Below are 10,890 nucleotides of genomic sequence, written 5' to 3' on the forward strand. Positions count from 1 at the left end.
CATGTAAAAGTCTCAGTATGGGCCTAGCACATCTGCACACATTAAGTAGTAGAATGTGATCATCTCAACTCGTTCTAGTTGAAAAAATGCAGCAAAGATGATGCCTTTTATCAGGTGGTGACATAGAAACCAGGTCCTTCTGCCTCCTGCTTTTGTGGTGATTGTTGTGGTTTGATTTGCTTCTGTGGTGTCAATCTTGCTCCTGAAGAATCAGCTGCCCCCTTAAGGAGAGTATTTATACTCAGAGTCTATCACCATGGAGACAGTCAACAGTAGGGAATCCAAGATCACATCACCTCTCCCTGGAGGCTGAAAGTGGACCCTCAGGGCCCTTTTATTCTGTGAAGCTAGTAGAGTTTCATCTACTACCACTCCTTTTGACTGCTGAAAAGACAAAAAAAGGCATCCCAAACTCAGCAACTTCATAACATCTCCCACCCCCGAAACCTTAAACTGTGTTAAGTCAAAGAAGCTTGGGGCAAATCCTTACCATGCAATTTCTTCCTGCAGTAAGTCCACAGTCGTTCTCCACTCCGAGCTGGAATATTGAGGCCAAGTATTCAACCAGAGTGCTCACTGGAAACTGGCTGGAGGAGAGGAGGAAGGTAAGAAAGGAGAAGGTGGACAGAGGGCTCAGAGGGAGACCTGGCAGGGAGAGGGAGGAGTTGGGGCATTATTATTTTCAAAGGGCCATAGGTGACTCTGCATCTTAAGAAGGTGGCACTGTGTTATACATAGAGGAGTTATGTTCAAGCAATCATTGAGGTCCCTGTTGCATCTTGAAAACATCATAGCATAGGTGTCAATACGGTTGTGCCTTGCAGTTCTATATTCAGTGGAGTGTTTCTAGGCATCCAGTGTTTCCTGTCCCTAATTCCACTGCACCTTGATTTGAAGAATGTCTGCTCTCCCTGGGCCGGCCCTTCCCAGAATGTGTTACCAGCCAAGGCAGGCTTGACACTCCTTGTGTTGATGTCCAGGGATGAACTACTGTTCTCTGGCACCTGTCATGCAACCTTGCCCTGCCTGTGCATTTCAGCTTTCACTTTCAAAACAGAACAAATGGGCTTTTGATGTTCCCATGTACCTTAAAGGTCATCACAAAATACTTTGCCTGAATTGGCCTACTTAAAATAGGATATTTTTATTCGTGGCAATCAAGACTGACCCACTTAAATTTCTGCAGAGACGTCTAGACATCCTCACGTCTTCTTGGAAAATAGCCAAGGGAAAGAGGGTGAGATAGAATTGGCAGCTTTGATGCAAGTGCGGGGAGGGTTGATGGTGATTTCTGAGAACTGGAAAAGGCTGTTTTCATGGGGGAACATGAACATTTACCACCCCTCTGGCCAGATGTGGCTTTTGGCCATTTTTAGCTCTGACTGCACTTGGCTTTGTTTGGGGAGTAGGGGTGTGTATTCCAAGGGCAAGAAGGACTGGGTGAGCAATCCCTTCAGGCTCCTGTGGGCAAGGCAGTATCCAGGGATGTTATGGACTGGTCCAACACCTAGAGGAGATTGCATAAAGAGAGCAGAGTTGGAGTGATGCTAGAAAGATGGCAGACTAAGAAGCTCCAGGTTCCTTGTTCTCCCATGGAAACACTTAAAAAGCAACTATAGCCTAACTGAAATAACTGTATGGGAGCTCTGCAAAACAAAGGTCTATAGCAAAAAATCAAATGCCCAGTAGAAAAAGCCACATTCAAAATAGTAGGAGATTCCATGGCATTTTTACTTGCCCTTTCTGCATTCCCTCCCCAGCACAGTGTGGTGCAGTGTGGGGGAAGCAGTGGCTCAGCTCCCAGTTCCCTCCCTGGAACCCAGAGGGAGTGGAACAACATTGTAATCTGTCTGGAAGCTGCCTGAGGGATTGGTCTCTGTTCTGCCTGACTCAAGAGACAGACAGGGAAAAATGTGTAGTTCATATTTTAGGTTAGGAAGAGCTTGAAAAGCAGCAGTGGTCACCGTTAATGAAAGCTGCCAGGGGACTACAAACTTGCAAATGTCTGGGGGCAAGAAATTATAGGTAGAAGAATGCAACAGAACATCTAAGGCTCTGAGAAGAAGCCAGGGAGAGACTCCTCAGATAATTAAGGCATTTTAAAGCAGCCATGTACACAGGGGAAATAAAAGACATGCACATGCATGCACACACACACACACACACGCGCACAGAGGCCTAAGGAGGATTCATGCTCATGTTCAGAAAAGTCCTGAGAAGAACTTAAACCTTCATACCTGGCTGATTCCAAGGCTCAGAACATGCCCTGCTACTTAGCGGAGAACTTTCCTTGAGCGGAGTCAGTCTGCAAAGACTAGGAGAGATGGCTGTTTTTTTCAAGTGCTCAGTGTTCAACAAAAAAATCATAAGGCATACAAAAAAACAGGAAAAGATGGCTCACTAAAAGGAAGAAAATAAAGTGGCAGAAAAGGTCCCTGAAGAAGCACAGGCAATGGAAATACCAGAGAAAAACTTTAAAAAACCTGTCTTAGGGGCTTTCCTGGTGGTGCAGTGGTTAAGAATCCACCTGCCAATGCAGGGGACATGGGTTCAATCCCTGGTTCGGGAAGATCCCACATGCTGCGGAGCAACTAAGCCCGTGTGCCACAACTACTGAGCCTGTGTGCCACAACTACTGAAGCCCGCATGCCTAGAGCCTGTGCTCCTCAACAAGAGAAACCACCACAATGAGAAGCCTGTGCACCTCAATGAAGAGTAGCTCCTGCTGGACGCAACTAGAGAAAGCCCACGCACAGCAACTGAGACCCAACACAACCAAAAATAAATAAATAAAGTAAATAAATTTAAAAGAATTATAAAAAAACCCCACCTGTCTTAAATATGCTTAAAGATCTAAAAGAAAATATGGACAAAGAATTAAAGGAAATCAGGAAAATAATATACAAGCAAAATGAGAATATTAATGAAAGATAGAAATTATAAAAAAGAACCAAACAAAAATAATGGAATTGGAAAACACAGTAACTAAATTGAAAAAAAATTCACTAGAGGCATTCAACAGTGGATTTGAACAAGCAGAAGAAAGAATCAGAGAACTTGAAGACAGATCATTTGAAATAACTGAGTCTAGGGAGCAAAAAGAAAAATGAATAAGAAAAGTGAACAGATCCCAAGGACTTATGGGACATCATCAAGCTGACCAGTATACAGATTATGGGATAAAAGAGAGAAAGAAGGGGGCAGAGAGATTATTTGAAGAAATAATGGCTGAAAACTTCCCAAACTGGAAGAAAAGATATGGATCTACAAATTCAAGAAGCTCAATGAAAATCAAATAAAATAAATCCCCAAAGAGACCCACACAGAGACAATTATAATCAAACTGTTGAAAGTCAAAGAAAAAGAGATCATCTTTAAAGAAGCAAGAGAAAAATGAATCATCACATACAAAGGAGCCCTAATAAGATTATCATTAGATTTCTTAAAAGAAATCTTGCAGGTCAGAAGGCAGTGGAGTGATATATTTAAAGGGCTCAAAAACAGTAACAACAAAAAGCCCCCACCCCACTATCAACTGAGAATACTGTTTTAGCCAGCAAAACTCTACTTCAAAAATGGTGAAATTAAAACATTCCCAGATAAACAAAAGCTGAGGGAGTTCATTACCACGAGGGCTGCCCTACAAGAAATGCTAATGGGAGTCCTTGAAGTTGAAATGGAGAAATGCTAGACAGTAACTTGAAGCCATATGAAAATATAAAGACCTCTGGTAAAGATAAATACACAGACAAATATAAAAACCATTATTATAATTTTGGTTTGTAATTCCACTATTTTCTACATGATTAAAAAACCCAAGTGTATAAAAACAATTATAAATCCATGTTAATGTGTACACGGTAGATCAAGATGTAATTTGTGACATCAATAACATAAAATGGGAGAGAGCAGAGCTCTAAAGGAGTGGAGTTTTTATTAATGAGTTAAGGCAAGTTAGTATCAATTTAAAATAGACTGTTACAAAGCACAGCTAACATCATACTCACGCAAAAGAATGAAGTTGGACCCTTACCTCACACCATATTAAAAAATAAATTCAAAATGGATCAAAGACCTAGATACAAGACCTAAAACTATAAAACTCTTAGAAGAAAACATAGAAGAAAAGCTGCATGACCTTGAATTTAGCAGTGATTTCTTGGATATGACACCCAAAACATAGGCAACAAGAGAAAAAAATAGATTGGACTTCATCAAAATTAAAAACTTTATGCATCAAAGAACTCTATCAACACTATCAACAGAGTGAAGGCAGGATCTTGAAGAGAGATATTTGCACATTCATGTTCTCAGCAGCATTATTCACAGGAACTGAAAGGTAGATGTAATCCAATGACGAATGAATGGATAAACAAAATGGAGCATGTACATACAATGGAATATTACTCAGTCTTTAAAAGAAAATTATGACACATGCTACCGTGTAGATAAAACTTGAAGACACTATGCTAAGTGAAATAAGTCAGTCACCAAAAGACAAATACTGTACACTTCCACTTATCTGAGGTACATAGAGTACTCAAATTCATAGAGACAGAAAGTAGAAAGATGGTTGCCAGGGGCTGAGGGAGGGGAGATTGGGGAGTTGTCGCTTAATGGGGACAGAGTTTCAGTTTGAGAGGATGAAAAAGTCCTGGAAATGGAGGGTGGTAGTGGTTGCACAACAGTGTTAACGTACTTAATGCTACTGAACCACACACTTAAAAATAGTTAAAATGGAGGCTTCCCTGGTGGCACAGTGGTTGAGAGTCCGCCTGCTAATGCAGGGGACACAGGTTCGTGCCCCAGTCCGGGAAGAGCCCACATGCCGCGGAGCGGCTGGGCCCATGAGCCATGGCCACTGAGCCTGCGCATCCGGAGCCTGTGCTCCACAACGGGAGAGGCCACAACAGTGAGAGGCCCGTGTACCGCAAAAAAAAAAAAAAAAAAAAAAAAAGTTAAAATGGTACATTTTATTATGCATATTTTACCACAATGAATTTCAAAAAAAAATCAACCACAAAAATGTAATAAAATGGGGGAAAGAAAGAGTAGAGTTGGGAAGAGTGAGCAACAAAGGAGAAAAAGAAAAGGAGGAGTCAAGCAGGAGGGAGGAGTCAAGCAGGAGGGAGGAGTCAAGCATGAGGGAGAGAGAGGAGAGAACAGAAACAGGAGCGACCATGAGGTATGGTCAGGTGACACCAAAACAGCTTTCCCAAGGGCTCTTGGGGGGTTTGCCAAGTCCCTGAGCACACTCCTTTTCAAGTACTGGAAGGGAGCAGGGCACAATTAAGCCTGTGCTGTGCAGGATGCCCGGGGTCCATATTTACCCTTTTTCTGCCCAGCTTCCAATGGTTGGGAGCTGAGGGGATGCAGCAGAAGTTTGAGAAGGGGCGTCACAGAAACTGTCCTGAGTATTTGGTCTTTTTCAGTTCACCAAGGCCACTGAGAAAACACCCCAGACCATTTACAGAAAAGAGTATATCCCCTTCCCAGACCACAGACCGGACCAGATCTCCAGGTGGTACAGCAAGAGGAGAGTTGAGGTAAGAGGGCTCGGGACCCCCCACTCGGGCCTGACTCCCTCCCAGTGCTCAGGAGACACTAACAGCCAGACTCTTTCTAGACCCATTTCCCTCTTAGAAACTCAGGAGTAACCTCATTAAATACCCTCCCCAGCCAGGGGGCTGCCAATGTCATTTACCCTTATTTACTGGGTGGACAGATATCAGTCTAATCTCAAGCTGGTAGCATTCCCCTTGGCTGGTATCCCAGCACTTTCCTGGGCCATTTCCCCCATTCCTTCACACTTTTCCAACAGGGTGCAGGCAAAGAATATGGGAAACAAACAAAGGTAAGTGTTCAATTAAGGTGAATGTAGTCAGGAATCACACAAAGGACTCCAAAAGTTAAGTGGTGGTGATGTTTGAACAGACAGTGTTTGTAGCAGCTATGCCCAGGCGTCCTGTTCTTTTGTATGAAAAGTCAAGGACCGTTCAGTGCACTCTCACTTGTTGGGTGCCTGTTCGTGAGTGTGGCTGTGTTCCAGGCTTTCAGAACAGGGATTAGGGCACTGCAACCTCAGAACATGCCTTCCACGCCCAAGAGCAGGCATTTGAGACATTTATCAAATTAGGTGAGAGTGTGCCAGAGGCTCAGAGATCCTGGCCCTTCCAGGAACAGGAGAGAAAGCCTCTTCCTATATCAACCCTCATGGATACTTCCCACCAGGCTCAGCCTGGAGAGAATAAGCTTGTAGGTGCTCACCCACTGGGTGCACAACTATGCCCTGTCCCCACCATGATCTGGGTGTTCCCCCAAGTTATTTCTTCTACCAGCCTGCTGCGCATAGAGATGATTTCTGTCCCCTCACTCCCACCCCACATAACCCTACCTTTGCCTAAATTCAGGGTGGGGGGCAGGGAGGCACAGAATGAGGGATGGACATCCTTCAGGATGGAGGATTTTAGAGCTGGAAGGGACCCAAGGGATTGTCCAGCTCAGCACCCTCATTTTCAGATAAAATGTGCCCAAGGGTGGCGAGTGACTTGTATGAAGCTGTGTAGCCTGTCGGTAAGGGACTGAACAGGGAGCTGCTCAGCAAATCAAGAAATCAAGCAAAGAGTCTCCTCAGATCCCCTTTTTACCACCTGCCAGAGTGGACTCTTCAACTTCTGCATTTGGGGATTCATGTCAGTATAAACAGTGACAGATTTTCAGTTCTGTGCTAGCATCCCTGGACCATGATAGCATCTCTGGTTTGTGCTGTCATATCTGGGTCACACTGCATGGTCCTCGGACCATGCTGATGCTTTGGTGCTGCCAGCCATTAACATTAGTGTGCACTGAAGACACAAACAATTTTTTTTTTTTTGTACACGGGCCTCTCACTGCTGTGGCCTCTCCCGTTGCGGAGCACAGGCTCTGGATGCGCAGGCTCAGCGGCCATGGCTCACGGGCCCAGCCACTCTGCGGCATGTGGGATCTTCCCGGACCTGGGCACAAACCCATGTCCCCTGCATGGGCAGGCGGACTCTCAACCACTGCGCCACCAGGGAAGCCCAGACACAAACATATTTTAATACAAGGAGGTCAAAATTAGAACCCACAATCCTAACCATATCCTAACCATCAACGTACATAAGGCATTTAGCCTAGCTCTCAATACACCTTTGGTGCCCTTTCTTAAAGACATTTGTTGTCCCATCACAAACCCTGGTGAATGGATAACCACACATACATAGAGTCTGGATAAAATTAAGATACCTCCTCCAACACATACACAAAAGAGAATCCAGCAATTGGATATTCGTTCCTAGGGATTCTGTTCAAATAGCCTGTTTGTGTGCTGAGGACACTGGACACAGCATCGCTGCTTCAGTTCTGTTAGCTCCTCTGTGGGCTCCATCCTGTGCTCCCCTACTGGCACAGCTTCCATTTCCATCTCCCTCCCCACTTTACTCTTCTCCCTTTGGCAAATGCTGCAACTGCTCTTCAAATTGACCATGGAGTTTGTATCCCCTAGGCAGGTGTTTTAATCATGTTTTTTATTTTCTGTATTTTACTTTGATATTTTAGGGGCCTTGCTAGTCCTGGAGAGGCTGCCCCTCCCTCCCCTAATTCCTAGGGGCAGTAAACAACTGCCCTCATGCCTTTCAGATGCAAACCCACCAATCCAGAGACCATCCCTCCAATCACCTCCTTTATCTAATGCTCACATGCGAGGCCAATATTCCCCACTCCAGGACCAGGCAGTGACAACCAGAGACACCCTGAATTTATTCAAACTGTGCAGTCCTACACTTCTCAAACATGCCTACCCTGCTTTGCCCATTCCTTTGTGGGAAAGCACACTGAGGGCTCTGGGCCATGTTCTGTCTTCAGTCCTTCTGACTCCTGATTGACCCTTGTGCTTCCCATGTGGTCCTGTGCGATGGGACATGCCCCCTCCTCTTGGGAATTGTAAGTGATAAACTCTTCTTTCAAAGGCAGTTGTCTCTATGTCTGTCAGCGTACCGTACCTGATCAAAACAAAAATCCTGTGTGCATGGTCAAGATAGCTGAGAACCCCTCCAACTTGCTTTCCCTGACCTTGGAAATATACCCAGACACCTGGTGATGTGGACCTTGGGAGCCCCTGCTTAATGTCTGTGCCCATCCCCCTTTGTCTCCTTCTGGCATTGTGATCTGACGGATTTATGGAACCACCACTTGAAATATTTGGTGCAGCCGGTGTTTTTAGGCCATAGTAGGTACAGACCTCCCCACTACTCCAGACAAGAGGATGAGCATGGAAATCCACATTATCTTCCCTGTAAAACAGCCCAGTCCTCTAGGATTCCCTTTTAGGTCCAAGAGGATTTTCTTAGGAAAAGCACTGATTCAGGCAAACGTCCCAGAGTCGGGAGAACACGGCTTTCTTCTCCCTGTAAATAGCTCCCCACCAAAGAAATCACTCCCTGAGTTGCCAGCTGAGGGAGACATAAATCCTTTGCAGGAGAAGGCAATTTATGGAGCTTTCTCTGACTCTTCCCATAGTAACTGATTGAAATAGAAGGTGCAGACATCAGGCTCGGCATTTAACCTCTTTCACTTGCCATGGAAATCGGCACTTGGAAGGATGAGACTTGAGACAAATCAAAGGGGGTAATTTCAGATCACAAGGGCATGCAATGAGATGGCTTGGACTCTCCCTATTCAGCTGGGTATCCTGACTTTCATTTTACTGCATCCCCCTAGCTCCTTCTCGGGATGAGTTGTCTTGGCATAGGCTGGGAGCTCCTCACACAGAGAACTGACTGAAGCTGAGGTGGGATGTGTGTTTGAAGGTGAACTGCGTCATGGTGGGCAGACAAGTGTGTTTCCTGTTGGTGGCTCCCAGGGCTCAGGCAGCCACACTCCCATGGGGGCCTCCTCTCCTTCAGCACCACAGATCTCCATGGCAGGCAGATTCTGTCTCCAGCCACAGCCAGGTGGATGCCTTCCTCTGATTGGTAACATGTGTCTGTCTTTCCAGGGGCTCCCGTACAAACACCTGATCACCCACCACCAGGAGCCCTCGCACCACCATCTGATCAGCACGTACGACGACCATTACAACCGGCATAACTATAACCCAGGCTTGCCCCAGCTCCGCACATGGAGTAGACATAAGTTGCTGTGGCTCCCAGAGAAAGCTGACTTCCCCCTTCTCGGTATTTTTATAATTCGGGATCACCCCCTTTATTGGGCTCTAAAGGGTTCATAACTGCATAGGGCTGAGGTGTGCCCACCTGGTGTGGAAGAACCTCACAGGTGACCCGGACTCCAGAAGAGCATTAGAATGAGAAGATAGGGAAAGAGTCCTATTTACCCTCCAGGCCACCTGCCCTCTCCCTGTGTTGCTGGATGATGTTGCTGTGTGATGAAACTGTCACCTGCAGCACCATGTTTACCTGGAGCACAGGTGGTGGGGGGCAGTGTCACTGCACACTCAAATCCATCATCCACTTCATAAATACTAACTGAGTAATCCCCAGGTGCCATGCCCTACTGTAGCACCTGGGGACACAGCAGTGACAGATAGGGAGGAATTCCTGCCCTCAGGGAATTGACACCCTCATGAAGAGACACACAAGACATCATTAATGAATAAGGTAACCTAAGATCCAGTGCACTGCACCGGGATATGTGGTAGGAAGAAAAGAAAACGGGTAGTGGAGAGACAGTGAGGCAGGTATATTGATTGTCATTTGGATGGGATGACAAAGGATGGTCTTTCTGGAGGAAATAACTGAGTTGAGAAGGAGGGAGCCATGCAGGAATTGGAGGGAAGAACATCCCAGGGGAGGCAATAGCGAGTGACAAAGCTGCAAAGCAGGGGTAAAGGAAGTCCAGGTAGGGGCTCATAGGCCACAATAAGGAGTGTGGATTTTGTCCTTCCCTCAGTAACAAGACTTTGCACAGATTTACCAGGAGAGTGCCTTGATTTGATTTACATTTCAAACTTCTCCCCTATCCTTTGCACTTATCTTTTTATGGAGAGTGAGCGGCTTGTCACAACGCATTACTTTGCAAGGGTTTCTCTCAAGGTCACTCTCGCAAGCTCACGCTGCTCCCTTCCCTACTGGGGTGGGGCAGTTATTATCCAGGAACTGATGGGGCCACCTTCAATCAGGTCATGGGGCTGAATTTTCCAAGGCTTCTCACAGTGCCTGGTCCCTCCTAGGTACACAGGGAGCAGGCCACACCCTGAGGCTCTCGGGGGTTGGCAGGACCACCACCCTCCTGCAAGCCTCCTTCTCTTCTCTGGTGCACGGCCAGCCTAGCTCCCTGGGAGAACCTGCAGGGTCCAACCAACCATTCTCGTGTCCCACCAACCCTGGCCTCCTCCTCTAAGCCCTTTTCACCCAGACTCTGGTTTGCCTTGCAGCTCCCCCTACAAACTACGGACTCTATGAGCAGTTGAAGCAGAGATGGCACCCATCACCCGAGGCCACCTGGAGGGAGAGCATTTACACTTCTTCCTGCCCCAAACCACCTTCTGGTGCTACGTCTCGGCGGGAGCATGCGATTCCAGGGCCTCCCCGTCGCCCGCAGCCTGTTCCACACTCCTGAGAACTGTCACCCCATCACAGCACAGGTGGAATCACATGGAGACCCACCACACTGTCGGACCTGTCAGACAGCAGGGGCCTGCAGATACTTCCAGAGTTTTAAATCAGGCCCACCTGAGTGGCCCTTGGAATCATGGGCTGTGTTTTATACGTTCCACCCCTCCTCCAAACCCACAGGTTCCTTTCTTTTCCAGCCCACAAATAAAGCCCTTTGACACAAGGAGTGTCATGTATGTGCAGAAGACAGACTTGAATGTCAAGAGTAACTGGAAGAACGCATAAGTTCCCATATTTC

At 46.4% G+C, this 10,890-nt stretch overlaps 1 protein-coding gene across 1 annotated transcript; it reads left to right on the plus strand.

The window, feature by feature from the left end:
• Positions 1-491: 491 nt before the first annotated feature.
• CFAP107 (cilia and flagella associated protein 107) lies at positions 492-10,596 on the plus strand (the record flags this gene model as incomplete). Its single annotated transcript, XM_079719804.1, has 4 exons — positions 492-605; positions 5,433-5,546; positions 9,017-9,194; positions 10,412-10,596. 4 exons carry the CDS (start codon positions 492-494, stop codon positions 10,594-10,596), a joined length of 591 nt encoding a protein of 196 aa, XP_079575930.1.
• Between the last annotated feature and the right edge of the window lie 294 nt (positions 10,597-10,890).

This window comes from Hyperoodon ampullatus, assembly GCF_949752795.1.
Source record: "Hyperoodon ampullatus genome assembly, chromosome: 2".
NCBI lineage: Eukaryota > Metazoa > Chordata > Mammalia > Artiodactyla > Ziphiidae > Hyperoodon > Hyperoodon ampullatus.